At 43.4% G+C, this 16750-nt stretch overlaps 1 protein-coding gene and 1 long non-coding RNA gene across 2 annotated transcripts in view; one reads left to right on the plus strand and one right to left on the minus strand.

The window, feature by feature from the left end:
- Positions 1–595: 595 nt before the first annotated feature.
- On the plus strand, positions 596–2079 carry LOC310764989. The gene is made up of 2 exons (XR_014549393.1): positions 596–1917; positions 1954–2079. It is a non-coding gene; the product is annotated as an uncharacterized lncRNA (long non-coding RNA).
- The window catches only part of C8A (complement C8 alpha chain), a 30099-nt gene continuing 14368 nt past the window's right edge, over positions 1020–16750 (minus strand). Inside the window, exons 6-11 of the mRNA XM_083619363.1 lie at positions 16009–16209; positions 13520–13760; positions 7712–7846; positions 6563–6720; positions 3798–4020; positions 1020–3311 (exon numbers count right to left, since the gene is read on the minus strand). Coding sequence (XP_083475489.1) covers positions 3160–3311; positions 3798–4020; positions 6563–6720; positions 7712–7846; positions 13520–13760; positions 16009–16209 — 1110 coding nt within the window. The 3' untranslated portion in view covers positions 1020–3159. The remainder of the gene's footprint in view (positions 3312–3797; positions 4021–6562; positions 6721–7711; positions 7847–13519; positions 13761–16008; positions 16210–16750) is intronic.

Raw genomic sequence — 16750 nt, forward strand, 5'->3', positions numbered from 1 at the left:
CCAAATAAGCAGCAGCAGCCCCAGTGTCAGGAGAGGATCTGCATCCCACCACTCTAGTCTCTTCCGGTGTGAGATAACCATTCTGAGTGCAGCTCTGTGTGAAGAATGTGCTCACTTTGTCCTTTTGCTCAGTTAGTCCCTCTAAGTTATCCCAACTCGAGTCAAAAGTCAGGGCCAAATAACAACAACAGGATGCAGAAACATGCCAGAAAGACCTCAAATCCCTTCCAATATCTAGCCTTAGTGGGGACAGTGTGTCAAGCTCTTCTTCTCCTACTTTGCAGGCTTTACGGTGGCATTTGGTTGGTCACTGTGAGCATTGGATGAAAGGGCCTATGGTCTGATTCAGGACCCCTCTTTTTATGTAGTTAGATGGAGTCAGTCTAGGCCCTAAACTACCTACAGCAGCTGTAATGTGTAGTTTCATGGCTCACCACCAGTGGCGTAGCGTGGGTTGTCAGCACCCGGGGCAAGGCAAGTAATTTGCGCCCCCTAACCCGTGGATTTGCGCCCCCTAACCCGTGGATTTGCCCTAACCCCAGATGTTGCGCCCGGTGCGGCCGGCCCCCCCTGCACCCCCCACGCTACGCCACTGCTCACCACATGGAGCACTGTTCACAATTCCAAAGATTCCCAGTTCAAACCCAGCGCCTCCTGGCAGCCACACACCTGCATCTAGCACATCAAAGTCAGAGGATATAGGTTTCTTTTCCCAGTTTTTGCACTCTCCCATTGGTCACAAGGATTGTTCTCATGGCTCTTCTAGCCTATGGCAGCTGTTGTGTTTACCAGTCCATGCCCTCTAGTCCTTCCAGCTAAGCCGACTGAGAGACACAATCAAGTCTTGGGTGGAGAAGCAAATGGAGAGGGGCTATCTGGAAACCTGGTTTTAAGCATGATGTTGCTTGATTTTCTCCTCTATTATTGACAGCCAGTCCACCATCATAGTTCTTTAATTCCTTTGCAAAATGCACAGCACAATCAAATGCAGCATGGTTGGTATTCACTGTGTGCATTGGTTTGTTTGTGCCTGTTTTTATTGGTTTTTTGCAGTCATTCATTCAAAGCATATTGCTGTGGACTCCCAACTACAGTCTTTGGAATCAGTTCAATCCTGTGCATATTCCTGTACTGAGATTTATGTCTTGTTTTCCAAAAGGGCTCCTAAATCAACTGGACTGTTAACATCTCCAGCTCTGGAACCCTTGGAGATAAAATGCTGGTGTTCTAATAGATGATTCATGGCCAGTCTTAAAGGGAAAATAGCCTCATTTGTGCAGCAATGTCCTCTGTGGACAGGCTGCATGTGACTATGATTCTTTTATTCATCATCACGTTATATTAAAAATTATAGCACCTGGATTTTAGAATCTTTGAAGTTGGCAGTGTATCTGCTTGGAACAAAAGTAAAGCATTATTCAGGTTTTCTTGTCCACTATTCACCCCTGTTTTGATATCCAGTCCATTCTATGCTCTGTGAATCAGGAATGTGTCATTTTTCAAGCAAATAAGCAGTTACTGATATTAGCAAATATATCAATTGAATGAATTAGATGAATGGTGTGCATGAGCCCTTCTTTCCTTTCTGTATAGCTCTCTGTGATGCATGTATAGGATGAAGGGTACCTGTGGAGCATTTTCCCTCTGCCCACTTGTAAGCATATGCTGCACTATATGTTATGTAGTTCTGACATAAGTGGCATCTGGTTGTTGTTGTTTTTTTAAAAAATGCTTTTATTATCTTTACTTTGTAACAATTCAGATTGATCCACTTTCTTTAAAAGTGCATATTTGCTGCCAACATTTCAGAACCAGATCGGAAGAATTTACAGAAATGTGTTTTGATATGACTGCCAAAAGAGTTGCACTGAATTCTGGGTCAAATGCTTTGGTTGTGTGATTCCATGGGCTACAAAAGTATTGTTTGTGTGTGTGTGTGTGTGTGTGTGTGAGAGAGAGAGAGAGAGAGAGAGAGAGAGAGAGAGAGAGAGAGATTAAAAAAGGACGCTAAGGCTTCCTTTGGGATTGAAAACCTAGGGGACTAATTGTCTGGAAGGGCTATTCTAGTGGAATCAATTGTACTTAGAAGAAGCACAATATATAAGGGTGCAATATTCGTTGTACAATCTAAGTACCATGTAAGGATGAGGATTGCTTTGTTTCAGAAATTTGTTCACTTGATGGTGGTGAATGGAAGAGGCAATGTATATGGTCTGCTCAGTGATTGCAATTCTCACCCCACCAATGTATCTCTACATGAGTCTGAGGAGGAGATGCCACATCAAAATGTCCTAACAGGTCTCAGGCTTTCAATAGACAATCTTTGAAGACTGTGAGGACCCAATCATCACATGACCATACCTAGGACCATTTTCTCCCATCCAGGGTAACATTTTTGTTACTATGGAAGGAAAATGGCGGTGTTAAACTACGTGCATGAGCTCCTGATTTGGCACACTATTGCAAAACTAACACAAAATGGCCTTTTGTGGAGACTAAATAAGAAAACAGGGCTTTGTTAGACTGCTGAAATGGCCCAGTCATAGCAGCAAGGGGGGAGGGGGCATAAAAAGTGGTTATATGAATCAGCCGTGAGATTTACAGACACGATAAACTCTGGTTGTATCCACTTGGCCTTGTAGTGAAGTGGTTGTGTAACACCTTGTTCCTCCATGGACAGTTTCCAACTAAGTCCACACTTGCCACATCACGGAAATGTGGAAGTAATTTAGTTGCAAGCTGGTCTCATGGTGGAGGAAATTGCACAACCATAACCCTGAGGCAGCTCATCTACACTCAGTGCTGCTCTGCACACTGAATGTGCATATGGAGGGTGAGCTACTGGACAGCCCTGTTGTAACTGTCAATCTGTGATACTGCAGGCCAGTAATACTCACGGCAGTCCCTTTCCTTTCATATTTTGTTTTTTTGGGGGGGAACTATATTCCTTTTCATTGCAGCCTTATACATGACAACTAGAATAGCTGCCATAGTTGTTAGCCCCTAAGCAATGAGCCCCCTCCCCAATTCCCTCCCCTTTATTCATTCTGTTGGGCACCTTTATCACAGATATTAATAGCCCAATGCATTTGACTCAGCACTCATACCATCATTTTCTTGTTTGGCAACCCGACTCATTAACCCACTCATGGCAAGATGTTAGCATCCCTGTATTTCTACACTCTTCCCTGCGCACATGGCTCCACCATTTTGAGGAACTGGGTTGATACACTGTCTTGTCCGCCTTCTAGATCCAGCTTGGCAGGGAGTCCATGGTGTCCAGCAGCTCCAACCACCATCCGTTGGACGACCTGTGACACAATACATTATGAGTAGAAACTTAAAGACAAGAAATGGAACCTTGCAAAGGCACCTTGAGCAAGACTTGACAAGAGGACTGGCCTGATCCTATGCAGACTTAGGTGCTCCAAAACCTGCTGAAATAAATCAGCTTAGGCACACCCACATCTGCCCCAGGGATGAGGCTGCAAGACTTTAACATTAATATTCAGTTGGTGCCATACTTTGGCTCAGGTCCTGCCGCCTCTGGTATGATTTATGACACTGGAACATTTGTTACCTCTAAAACCTTCTTTGCTTAACCTGGCTTACTTATAATAATCACTTGAGCTGTTAATTTTATTCCTGTATAAGGCCCCTTAGGTTGCCTGGCATGCAAGATGATCAAAGGCATCGAAAGGAGGTGTTGATTGATGGATAGATCTCGGTAGGTATCAATTAGCCAGAGTCAGAATGATGTATTCAGCAGACCTTTCCCTCCAATGGTTTCACCTTACCCCTCTGTCTTGTGTTCTCACACGCTGGGCCTTCTGAACCCTGCTGGCACTCGCAAACACAGGAGGACCCCATCAGCACCGGTTCACCGTTGTTCTGGCACGGCCCACAGCGGCAGGCACTGAACTCGATTAAGTATTCATCCAAAGCTCTCTTCAGGTTTTGCCTTTTGGCTTCAATATTGGCAAGGTTGGTTCTAGGCAGTATTTCAGTTATGGGTTGCAGCTGTGGAATAATAGGTGGGGAATTATCCGTGACGTTGCTAATGGATGGGTAAAGGGTTGGAAATGCAATACCCAGGAGGAATAGCTTCTCAAAACTGGCAGAATAACTGTTAAATAGTAGCTTGGAAAGCCCTTTGGTAGGCTACCTAACAATGCTGGGCAGTGGGTGGCCTGAAGAAAACTTCTCACTTACTAAGGACACCTCACACACTCCGGAGTGGTCATATATCCTACTTTACAGAGATCAGCCCTCTATCTGAAAGGCTATTGGAAGACTGAAGAAATTTGAAGGGATTTCTGGCCCAAGTTTTAAGGAATCGTAAGAAGGAAGTGTGAGCAGGGACCTTGAAGTTGCCCTGCAATAGTCAGCATTTGGACAGTAGACTGAGCTTGCTTGCAACTCACCTGGTCACAACCTCCCCCATTATGCTGTGACATAGGGCATAAGGCACCCACACCCACAGAAGGGCCACACATTTACACAATCAGTCTTTGTAGCACAAGCCATAATGTACCACAAGCAGAGAGAAGGAACACTGCAGAAATATGCTGCCAGGGCAGCAACTCATCTTAACAAATGAAAAACAACTTCTTGCAGAACAAGCAAAAAAACAACCACAGAAAATCAGGATTGTCCTGCACCTGATCAGGGAAACCATTTTGTCTCAACCCTCAGTCAAACAGCCATCCTGGGGTGGGTGTGTACGTGCATGTGCATGTGCACAAAGGAGGACAGTGAGCCACCCAGGAAGGAACAGCAAAGAGCAAGATATAGATACAAGTAACGCTTAGAGCTGCCAGGACCACACAGGACAGTCTATTTGCAGAGGTTTTGCTTTCTGTACTTCACAAGGGCAGTAGGGATTTCCACAGAAGAGCTGTGACATGGCCTTGAAAAATGATGTTCCGGAACAATATTTACACAAGGCCTTTTAGCAAACAACCATGAGTCAAGATAAGGGGACATTCAAGTGGACATAACTAATTATTGGGTGCTTGAATCCGCTCCAAAACTACAAGCACTGGCAGAGCTCCTGCAGCAGCCATTTAAAGGTTATAGAATAGGCTACAGGCAAACAGTAGTGTGTTTTGGGCAGCATTAATGGAAGATCTGTGCAGAGAATACACAGGGACTGCTAAGAGCCTTTTCTCATGATGAGCCTCAAAAACAAAGCACCATCACCCCATCACCTCAACCTTCCTCCCCGCAGTCACTCTGAAGCCCCCTCCCATTCGCTTGTCCACACAACTGCCAACAAAGCAGCAGCTCAGAGGGGTCCTTCTTCAGAGTGAGGCACTATAGGTGAGATCATCCATAGTGCACTGGATGACGGTGGTAAACAAGTATAATGGTTTTAGGTCACTTTAAATAGTAACTTGCCCCCATTGCAGCAAAGGACCGGTGGTGAAGGCTCCATCCATGCGGCCTCACTCACAATGCCTTGCTCTGGAGGAGGACCTTCTAGAGCACATCATGGCTTCTTTCTCAGCTCCCAAGCCAGAACCCTCTCGGGTGCCACCCCACCAAGCCTGGCTCAGCAGAGAAATCAGGAGCTTCTGGTACAGCCAATACAGACAGGTTGCACACCCCCTTCGGGCCACAGGGATGTCCCTTTTACAACCACACAGTCTTCAAACCAGGGGCTAAACCTTGAGAAACATGGGCTGTGGGAAGAGATTCTTAAGGCCTCCACTCACCTCTAGCTTTTTGTGGAGCTAGCTGCTCACTTGGTGCTGCATAGCTAACCTGCCTTAGAAGTCCGATACGGATGGATTGCAACACTTCCTCCCCATACTCTGCTCCGCAAAGCATCTGCTCCAACTGCCCATCTGAACTGGGATAGTATCCTTGCAAGCTTTGTATCCACCCATCTCTCTGCTGTCCTTTATCAGAGACCGTGCATCAAAGCTGAATGGTTGTAGATGCACCCCCAGCAGGACTTCTTAATACCCATTGCTCCACAAGTCCACTCCACAAGTCTCCTGCGCCACTTCCATGTCACCTGTCTGTGCATATGAATCCTTCTGCAGAAAGGATTCTTTAGAGCAGGCATGGCCAAACTCGGCCCTCCAGATGTTTTGGGACTACAGTTCCCATCATCCCTGACCACTGGTCCTGATGATGGGAGTTGTAGTCCCAAAACAGCTGGAGGGCCGAGTTTGGCCATGCCTGCTTTAGAGCTGCACTTGGTATCCTGGGGAGGGGGAATGTGCATGATTCTGCTTCTCCTTTTCCAAGAATTATATAACATGGATGAATATGACTGTTTAAAGCTTCTTTTTGACAAGCTAGTCGCCATATTGCAATGAACTGAAACTTCGATATTCGAGATAGATTCTGTGTCTTATCTCCCTTGCTTCGAAGGTGCTGCTTTAAAAAAAATGCATTTGCTCATTGTGAAATAGGTCAGCAGATCAGTGGCCCATTACATTTAATCCTGTCCTAAGATGGAATAGCAATAAAAATATAAAATGATCTGGTCTAGTACACTTTCAATCCTTTGGAGATGTGGCGTTTCTACAACTGAAAGAAAAAGGCTTACCTCAAAATCAATAACAGTGGGATTAAGTTTTAATGACCTCCCCCAATAACGGTATGCATTGGCGTTCCAGCTTCCCATCAGTCTTCCAACTGAGGCTGCGTCTCCGCCTCGAACCCGGGGAATAATATCCTCAATGACTGCCTTTTCCTTTTGAGAGTCTGGAAAGTTGGGCAATGAAATGGATTACTGTTTGCTTCTATGAATCCACTAGTGGAGTCAAAATTGCTTCGTCAGGGTGACTCGGTGGAGGACATTTGACAGCAAGGCACTATTACAAGGCGATGGCCTAGCAGACACTCATAGAGGTAAGATGCCAAAGGAAGCTCAAATGCCACTTGTGTGCTCCTGAGCTCACTTAGGAGGATCTTTATTTTATTTGTTATTTGTTTTATCTAAAGACAATTCAAGATGAGAGTAATAACAGTATAATAGCATCACATGCATTGCACTTTTTCAGCTGCAGGTGGTAAAAGTGCCTGAAAATGCCAGACAATTAAGGATTTTTAAATTAAATTATTTGCTGTTTGTTTGTTTTACTAACGGGACACATAGGACGACATTAAGGTTGCAAATGGTGGTGTGGGTAGCAGCTAAGTGAATGAGCCATGAACAGGCATGTCTTTCCTCTGAGCACAAGGTCTCACTCCGGTCAGGAGCTGTGCTGCAGCATTCTGCCCTAGCTGCATCGTCCTGATCAAGCACAATATTGAATGCCTTGCATGAATGAAGCGTCATGAGTACTTAACAGAGCAGCCCTGTTTAGGGAAGTTTTTAATAACTGATGGTTTAATGTATTTTTAACCTTCTGTTGGAAGCCGCCCAGAGTGGCTGGGGAGACCCAGCTGGATGGGTGGGGTAGAAATAAATTGTTATCGTTGTTATTGTTGTTATTGTTGTTATTGTTATTGTTATCACCTCTCCCTAAACACGATATGGAAGTAGGTCCCAATGGCTTCTACAGCACGTTCCACTACACCAGCCCCATTGGAAGAAAGTGGAGAGGTATAGGATTGTTCTTGTCGGTGTGGTCCTTGCGATTACGAAAGAATGACTTTACTAAATGATTCAACTTTCCTGGAAGGCAAATATACCCTTTTCAAATAAGAAAAAGAGGGAGAGGTTTTTGGAAAATGTGGATGCATTTCCTACCTGTGTCTTGGCTTGCATCCTTTGAGCAGCGTTCGAAGGACACCTTGGCACCTATGGTTATGTCCGCGTCGTCAAGGTTATAGCTTAACCCTAACGATCCACCAAAACAGGAGCTTACCATGTCCCTTGTAACCCCTGAAGGAAAGGGAGGGAAGGCAACTGTCAATCACAGTTTTATATCCCTAGATACTGACTATAAATCTTCAAGTGTTAAGATGTTACTCAATACATGTATGCAAACAATAACTCGAAAACGTACAGTTCCATTTGAGCTACTTTTCATTAGTCACTGTCCGAGGGAGAAAGAAAGAAAAAATCAATAGCTGGAACCTGGAAAGCTATCACCAGTGAAGCAGTAAGTACAATTCTGCTTTCTGAAAACAATATAAATTTTATTCTACAGTTGCCACCGAATAAAGCCCCAGCCCATTATTATTTTTTAAAAAAAGGTTAGAAACACCACCAAGAAATGTGTGAGGGCAACTGAAGCTACATGTTCCAACACTGATTTGTAATCTCAATTTTGAGAGAATTTGCTGCAAAAAGGCTCAGCAGTCATTTGGTTACATTGATGTTACGACAGGCAAAGAACTTCATTCATTTTCCATTGGAGTCAGCAGCAGAACGTCTATTGATTTCTTCTTCTTCTTCTTGAAACATAGGAGGAGCCCTGTGGAGCCCTGTTTGTCTCCCATCAATTGTAAAGGGTGATATTTCTTCGACAGATCATACAGCATTGTTGCTCAATGCTCTCTGCTGGGTCATGTCCCCTTTCACCTCCCTCTAGTATTTGGCTATCAGTGTGGCATGCTGCACCATGTACTTAGAAGGGGATGTACCAACCAGCAATGTGGATCAGAGTCACAAGAATGACTACCAGCTACTCAAGTTATTTATTTGCTTTGTTGCTGCTAACATTGTGCTTAGAGATTGTACAAAATGTAAAATAGCACTACTGGTATACACACCACTGCAACCTTAGCATGACAAGAAGGGACCCGGGCAAAGACTTTTCCTGGCCCCACCCCAAATCACAAGTGCCTCTAATCAGCCGTTGAGAAGTTGGATATATGTGGACAAAGGGGTAAATACTATATAAAACTATGGAGCATTATAATGGAAAGGATCCAGAACAAACTCTAGGCTTGCATGCTTCTCCTCCCCTCCCCTCTGGTGTGGCCACAAGGAGACCGGAAGCTTTTAAACTGTGATGAACCTCAAGTATGGCTTGTTGAAACAAGGCAGCTTCTTCCACTCCATAGTTAAGACTAACCACAGTTTGCCACATTTGAATGAAACAACAAACTGTGTTTAATTAAAAATGAAAGCAAAAGCTTCTGAATTACAGTGATACCTCAGGTTAAGAACTTAATTCGTTCTGGAGGTCTGTTCTTAACCTGAAACTGTTCTTAACCTGAAGCACCACTTTAGCTAATGAGGCCTGCCACGCCGCCACCACGCGATTTCTGTTCTCATCCTGAAGCAAAGTTCTTAACCCGAGGTACTACTTCTGGGTTAGCGGAGTCTGTAACCTGAAGCTTATGTAACCCGAGGTACCACTGTATTCTCCTTGCAGCTGCAATGAAGGCAGAGACTGAGGGAGAAAAGGGGAACACATGAATGGCAAATTTTAATCGAAATCAGCTACTGTTATGAGATTTTAGTTAAAGCAGATACCAGATTTAATCCACAGTTTGGAATTTTGCTTTTTTTCAATCCTGAAAGTGTACATGTTACGATGTGGGGCTTGCGCTGTTTGGCAAAACTTCTAATTAACAGAAGTTAGGGCTTCTAGCTCCCTAGAGAGAAGGCTCTCAATAAAGTTATAGCTTGGTCAGTTCTTTACCACAGCTAATAAAACAAATTTCCCCAATTGCTGAATTTATATTCATTTGCTGCCTGCTGACAGTGTATTAATAAATCTATAGTATTCAATGGCTTGTGCTTAACTAGTCTACAACTGTTAACAACACAACCGAGTGAAATATATTTACTGTAAGCAATAGGAATGATTATTGTTTATCACTGTTTGAGTGCCATAAAATTAAAGTTGAACTACACTCTGATTAATTGATATATTATTGTTCCTGTTAAGTAATTATTTTCAGCAAGGGCCAGTCAATACAATTTGTTATTGGTTGCCACAGGGGGGAAGAATCCAAGGCTGATCAATCTGAATGCAGCAGAAGCAGCAAAATGATGATCATACAAAATATTGGCAATTTAAGGAAGGAGTAAACAAGATTGCTTATTACGGGATGCAAATCCAATGATATGAATATGGCCCACCAATTAGATTGATTTATGCTTTTAATTTTTGAATTAATCACAAAAGGGGAAAAAATCTCTTTCTGTGTAGTGATAAACCACAAGTAAATTGCATTGTTTCTCAGTGAAGTCATAAAACAAAAGCGTTTTCCTTTGAAAGAAAGAGCAAAAGATAACATTGGGGCTGTTCACGAGGCTCCTGCTTTCCTCTAACTTCCTTGCTGTGACATACGCTTCAGGTTACATACGCTTCAGGTTACAAACTCCACTAACCCAGAAATAGTACCTCGGGTTAAGAACTTTGCTTCAGGATGAGAACAGAAATCGTGTAGCGGCAGCGCGGCGGCAGCAGGAGGCACCATTAGCTAAAGTGGTGCTTCAGGTTAAGAAGTGTTTCAGGTTAAGAACAGACCTTTGGAACGAATTACGTACATAACAGATGTACCACTGTATTTTCTTTTCTAACAAGTTTAGGGAGGTTTTTAATGTTTGATGTCTTATTGTGCTGTTGGGAGCCACCCAGAGTGGCAGGGTAAACCCAGCCAGATGGGTGGGATATAAATAATACAATTATTATTATTATTATTATTATTATTATTATTATTATTATTATCCACAGGAACTGTCTTCAGATTTAAAAAAGCTAGGATTGTATGCAACTGCAGTTCTACATGCACCCAAGTGTAGCATTTGTTTTGTGGGTACAAGGTTCTGCTTTCATTAAAAGAAGAAAAAAATCAACGGAACAGCCCAAGTCAGAGCATTGGTCTCTCTCGCTCATGGCCTGCCAGCAGCTCCCTGGGGGTCTCCCTGGGGATGACAGAGATTGAATCTGGGACCTTCTGCCTTGCAAGTGTAAAAAACACGCTTGAAAGTGCATGGGCAATATCTGGTTAAATTTCAGAAGCCAGAATGGGCGGCTATGGGAAATTGCTGCCAAGTACATGTACATAGGATCACAGTCTTAATCTAGCAATTGCTCCGACCCTGACTGTGAAGGCAAGCTTCAGCAGTCAAGCCCTCGAGGCTGTATTTTCTGCAGCATTTCATCAGGCCATCCATGGCGGAGTGGGTACCAGTTGTATCCATCACCAGCATATTTAAAAGAAGGGAAACAAACCCATAATTCTCGAGAAAACATTTGCTTTCAGATGCTGGCCGTGCTGAAGCAAAGGGCTGCTGTTCACTGAACCATTGATTTGCGTCTCCTTACTCAATGTAGCACTTAACCAGAGCACCAGCTTGATAAATGTGCCCTCTTTTTATGGTATGCACTGTAGATGAAATTATACAAGTATCCTACATAAAAGTAAAAATTATGTCTGTTCTGGGACACATTTTTTGTCTCTTTTAGAACTTCAACTTCCCTCTTCCTTACAGTAGGGCCATCTTGTTGCAATAAATCACAGCACTTCTGAAATACAGTAAGCAAAATATAAAGTAAAATAATGGCTCTGTCTAGATGCTGCTAATTCATTCTTCCTCTTCACTTGGCAGTCAGCTTCCTGAAGCCCCTCTTGGCAAGCTCTTTTCTTTATCATTCAGCCTTCATGTCCAGGAAAGACACTTTCCCAAGAATATTAAGGACAAATAAATTAACGGGAGAAAAGGAGGGATGATGAGCTGCAGTCGGCTGGCAGGGGACTGGGAATTTTATAGCAGTCTCCCTACTCTCAAGCAGGAATGGGGATTCAATTCAGTTGGTGAACTGACCTAATTCACACTTTCCAAAACAATAAAAGGACTGAAATGCAGGCATCCTTCAAAATTCACAGTTCTTCCAAATTTTGAAATGCAGTTCTCCAGTGAAGGAATGTGTACAAAAAAATTAAATATGGCGGTAAAGTGTGCATAAATGTTAGTGAAAATAGCAGATGAAAATGCATTATATTAGGGATGAAATTGCTTTGCAAAAATGTATATTAGGCAAAATTGTATGCAAACATTTATATATTAGGAGAAATCATCACTATAATGCCAGTGAGTTTTTAGGAGGTTTTTTGTTGTTTTTTTTAAAAAAAAGATAATCACAAGCTATTGTGGAAATGTGGAGAACTGAGATTGGAAAGATTGGAAAAATGGGAAACGGAGAAACTCATCCAGAAAATCACTGGGAATCCTGCTGACCCTAATCTAGGTTTGACAAAGACGTAGGCAGTGGCACAAAGAGAGCAATGACAGAGTGCACAACTTGCTAGTGAGTTGCTAGTGATGGTGCCTGCCCATGATGGTGTTGCCAATTTGCTTTATTATAAACTACCTTAAGTACACTTCAGCTTAGAAAGCTGGGATATAAATCATTCAAATAAATAAACAAGGGCTACAGTGGGTCAGGATTCTCTTTGAGGACAGTAACCCCTAAACTTACATATATTTAATTGTGTGCCAGGAGTTTCTGCAAACAACCAAGATTCTTGTGAGTAGCTGGGCATTCTCTGCCTCTGCTTAAAAGCTTGGTGAGTAGGTGGGGAAACTTGTTGGAACAACTTCACAGTTCCTGTGCAGCTGTGCAATTCTCACTACTTATCTTGGATGCATGAACCCTAACCCTTGCTCTTAGACCAGACTTTCCCTGCTAACCTTTTGCCTTGTAAAACCTTCTGGACTATATCTGGCTCTTTCCTCGCAACTGAATCTGCACCGTTAATCTGCTTTAATAAAGCATTGCTTCCTTGCCAGGTGCACCTGCTGCTATGTTTTGGGTAGGAGCCAAGACACACTGTGAAGACCAGGGATGCTGAACTAGTCTCCCTAAGATTAGAGATACCTGGCTAAGCCTGGTGTTGCTGATGTCACCCTTTTCCATAGAGAATCCCAGAATGAAGTCACCAAACCAGAACCTTTGGAAGAGAATGTGAATAACTAATATACTGGTATCACAGAAGGCACAGCAGGTTCTGGGTTTTATGACACAGTAGATGGCTTTGCAAAAATGAACAAGAGAATCGTGTTATTATAGGAAATTTCCCATTGATGATTAGAAGGCTTTATGCTTCAACTATCATGAAATGTGCATGGCAACAACTGCAGAAGCTTGGCTACATGAACACAAAGTGTAGGCAGAACTATGCTGTCTTTGGATGCCTTCATTTGCTGAAAGCTGAAGCTAGCAGATCTCTGTCATTCTGCAGTTTGAAAGCCACCTTGTGTAAAATGGTAGGTGCAATGCCAAAAACATTGTTTGTTTACACTTTACGAGTCAAGAAATGCCTTTGAATTTATCTAGGTCTGTCTGCAGGATGCTGTCACATGCGCTTTGAAATGCAGAAATTTCAAGGCTAAAGACAAGAAATTCCTGGAGTTATCATTGCTGTTATTTTTGCTATACCTGGAAGGAAATTATTTATTAACTCGAAGAAACAAGTTTGGGCATGCAAGTTCATAACACTGTTGAATAAAAGAGCAGTGTGCTGAATAGGAATCTTGAGTTTCTGGGTCATTACAACATACTGCTGATCAATATGCTTTACGTGTATCAAGGAATTGGTTTCTAGCACCCTACAATGTGCCAAGCGGGTAGAATAAATTAAACCTGCAAACCTCTTTTTCTCATCTCATCTTTGTTGACCACAACGATGTATTCGAATATGCCTCCCATGGTCCCAGATGTCATAAAGTGGGTGCCATACTCATTAATGAACCTGGCATACATTCCGTAGTTGTACCGATCTGGAAGCTCCATCAGAGACTGAAGCATCTCTTCATCCAGGACAATGTCACCTCTTCTCATCTTGAAACGCGCTGTCTGTACTTTGGTACGAGCTCGAATAAATGCAACATTCTGTAGATGAAGCAGGGCAAAATACATAATTTACCCACTTTTTTCTGACGTTATATCCTTCTTTCTTTTTGGCAGGAACCAAAAGAGACCGATAGGGCAAGGCTGTGCTCTTATACCAGGGGTGCAGAACCTTGGGGGCCAAATTTGGCCCTCCATACCTTTCTACCTGGCCCTTGGGTAGTGGTTAAGAGCGTTAGACCCGTAATCTGGTGAACCGGGTTCGCGTCTCTGCTCCTCCACATGCAGCTGCTGGGTGACCTTGGGCTAGTCACACTTCTCTGAAGTCTCTCAGCCCCACTCATCTCACAGAGTGTTTGTTGTGGGGGAGGAAGGGAAAGGAGAATGTTAGCCGCTTTGAGACTCCTGAAGGGGAGTGGTAAAGCGGGATATCAAATCCAAACTCTTCTTCTTCTTTCTTAGGCCATTCCACCTCACCAGACCATGCTCCTTATCAGCCTACTCTGCATCCCCCTCAAATTTTATTGCCAAGCTACAATGTGTTTGAACAGTGATAAACTCCCATGTAGCCTGGACAAAAAGGAGTGTGTGGGTATAAACCTCTGAGTGTTGCATGGCTAGAATGTAGCCTGCTATACAAAGGGAAGAGTCATATCCTTTGCCCTCTAGCCCTGTGCATCACTTGCATGTGGGTCCTAGCAGGTTCTCCACAGGAGAATGTGACCCTCACAGTGAACAAGGTTTTCCACCCCATTTTATACAATCCCAGTTTATTTCAAGCATGAAGCAACACATGTTGGGATGCTTGAGAACTTTTCCAAGTGAGTGATCTAAAATGATGCTGTGGATAATGATCATCTGATTAAACAACAAACTGAAGGAAATAATTTCTAAAGATGGAGAAGCAACTCTAGTATTAGAGTATGAATAAATGAAAAGTTCTTGCCTGTTGCAAGGCTGACTATATCTTTCTTTTCTTTGTGGACCAATCCTAAGCTACAGAGTTTTGGTTATGTAATTATGACCTTAGGGGACATGGGTGTGCTGTGGGTTAAACCACAGAGCCTAGGACTTGCTGATCAGAAGGTCGGCGGTTTGAATCCCTGCGATGGGGTGAGCTCCTGTTGCTTGGTCCCTGGCTCCTGCTAACCTAGCAGTTTGAAAGCACGTCAAAGTGCATGTAGATAAATAGGTACCACTCCGGCAGGAAGGTAAACGGCATTTCCGTGCGCTGCTCTGATTCACCAGAAGCGGCTTAGTCATGCTGGCCACATGACCCAGAAACTGTATGCCGGCTCCCTCGGCCTGTAAAGCGAGATGAGTGCCGCAACCCCAGAGTCAGCCACGACTGGACCTAATGGTCAGGGGTCCCTTTACCTTTAATTATGACCTTGAGGAGAGCTAGTGGTGATATGCAAGGCAGGGACCAAAGGATACATGCCATGTACTATGAATCCTCCAAGCCTAACTGCCCCTCTCCCTGCAGGTCCTTTCAGGAACTTCAGGAAAGTATTCTTCAGACATCAAAGGGCTTGCAAGGGTTGCAGAGCTGATAATTTAATTTGGGGAGGTAGTTTTTCTGCTCCCTTACAATTCAATCTGTGCTCCCTCATCCATTTGTTCATAGACAAATGCTGGATCCCTCGGCCTGAAAAGCGAGAGACCCCATAGTTGTCTTTGACTGGACTTAATCATCCAGGGGTCCTTTACCTTTTTTTACCGTAGGTCCCTGCTTGCAACTACCCATTACACAAGGTTTCCACGCTCAAGCAAGACAAAACACAAAGCCCAGTTCTGTTTACATCTCTGGATTTCCCAAAGATTTCATATCCATTAAGAAAACAAATGCTTCTCGCAGCCATTCACTCAGGTTTGCACTAATTTAAACAAGATATATTTGTGACATTGGAACATGTTCCCCAAAGACAACTGTTGCTGACGTGCAGTTCTTTAAATTCCCCCACTCTGTTCGCCACTCCAAGCACTTACTCATTTATATACTTAATGTCACCATGAAACAGGAGGGATGGGGCGAGATGGCATGCGTTGTTCTACTTGTAATTCAATTTCATTCCCATTACAATGCTTCTGTTTGCTTCAGTGTAATAAGGAAGGCAAACAGAATTGCTAATGATCACACGTGCAATTACATGAACAAATTAAGGTAGGATGATTATTGTTTCAAGGGGAAAACATGTGGGCAGGGAAATAAAGCAATATCAGTAACAGAGTGTTTGGGTGATTTAGCATCGCAGGAGTAAGAAGGCCCCTCCGCCTGATTTCTCATTACCTTTGCTGCGTATTCAGTAAAATTTCTCAGGGTCCCCTGACCCTTTGATAAGCCAATGCCTATACTCAGAGACAAAGGGACATCTTCAGGGCTTATGCCAAATGTAAAGCCATAACTTCGAGAGGTGTCCTTTTTTATGGCATTCAGTAGGCCCTTGGCATCATCAAAATACTCTGAAGAAAAGCCAGAATCAGCATGTGCCTGAAATGAAAAGAGAAACATCTTAGCTGGATGGAGATATTTTAGATTAGCATATTGGCTTAATGGGGGATGATTCTCCTTTGCTCTGGAGACTCAACAAAAACCAAGCCTGAGCAGTTTTCAGTGGTACTGCAAGACTTTTTTTTTTTAATGCTAAAGTTTGGTGGCATAATCGTTTCAAATGATGCACCAGGATGACATCTTGTTTTAACTCATTGTTGCATTTTTGTAAGGATTTTATATGACTGGATGAAGTGTCTGTGTGGTTAGCCTCTATAATGAGGCTGGGGAACTTCTACTTCTTTGGCCAATCCTCGCCTACCAGGGAGCCCAGTTTGGGCCACAAGGCCATTTTCCCTAAAGCCATGCCCATTTCCTGCTACCACTGTGTGGGAGGACGGGGTTAAATCCTGCATTGGTCACATACTCCTGTTTCCAGCGGGGAACAGGGCTGTGCAACCAAGGCAGTGGGATTCAATCTCTGTTCATCAGCTGATGAGTGGGGCTGAAATCCTGATCAGTCCGGGTTTTCAGAGGCTCA

Source organism: Podarcis filfolensis (genome assembly GCF_964270895.1).
Source record: "Podarcis filfolensis genome assembly, chromosome: 6".
NCBI lineage: Eukaryota > Metazoa > Chordata > Lepidosauria > Squamata > Lacertidae > Podarcis > Podarcis filfolensis.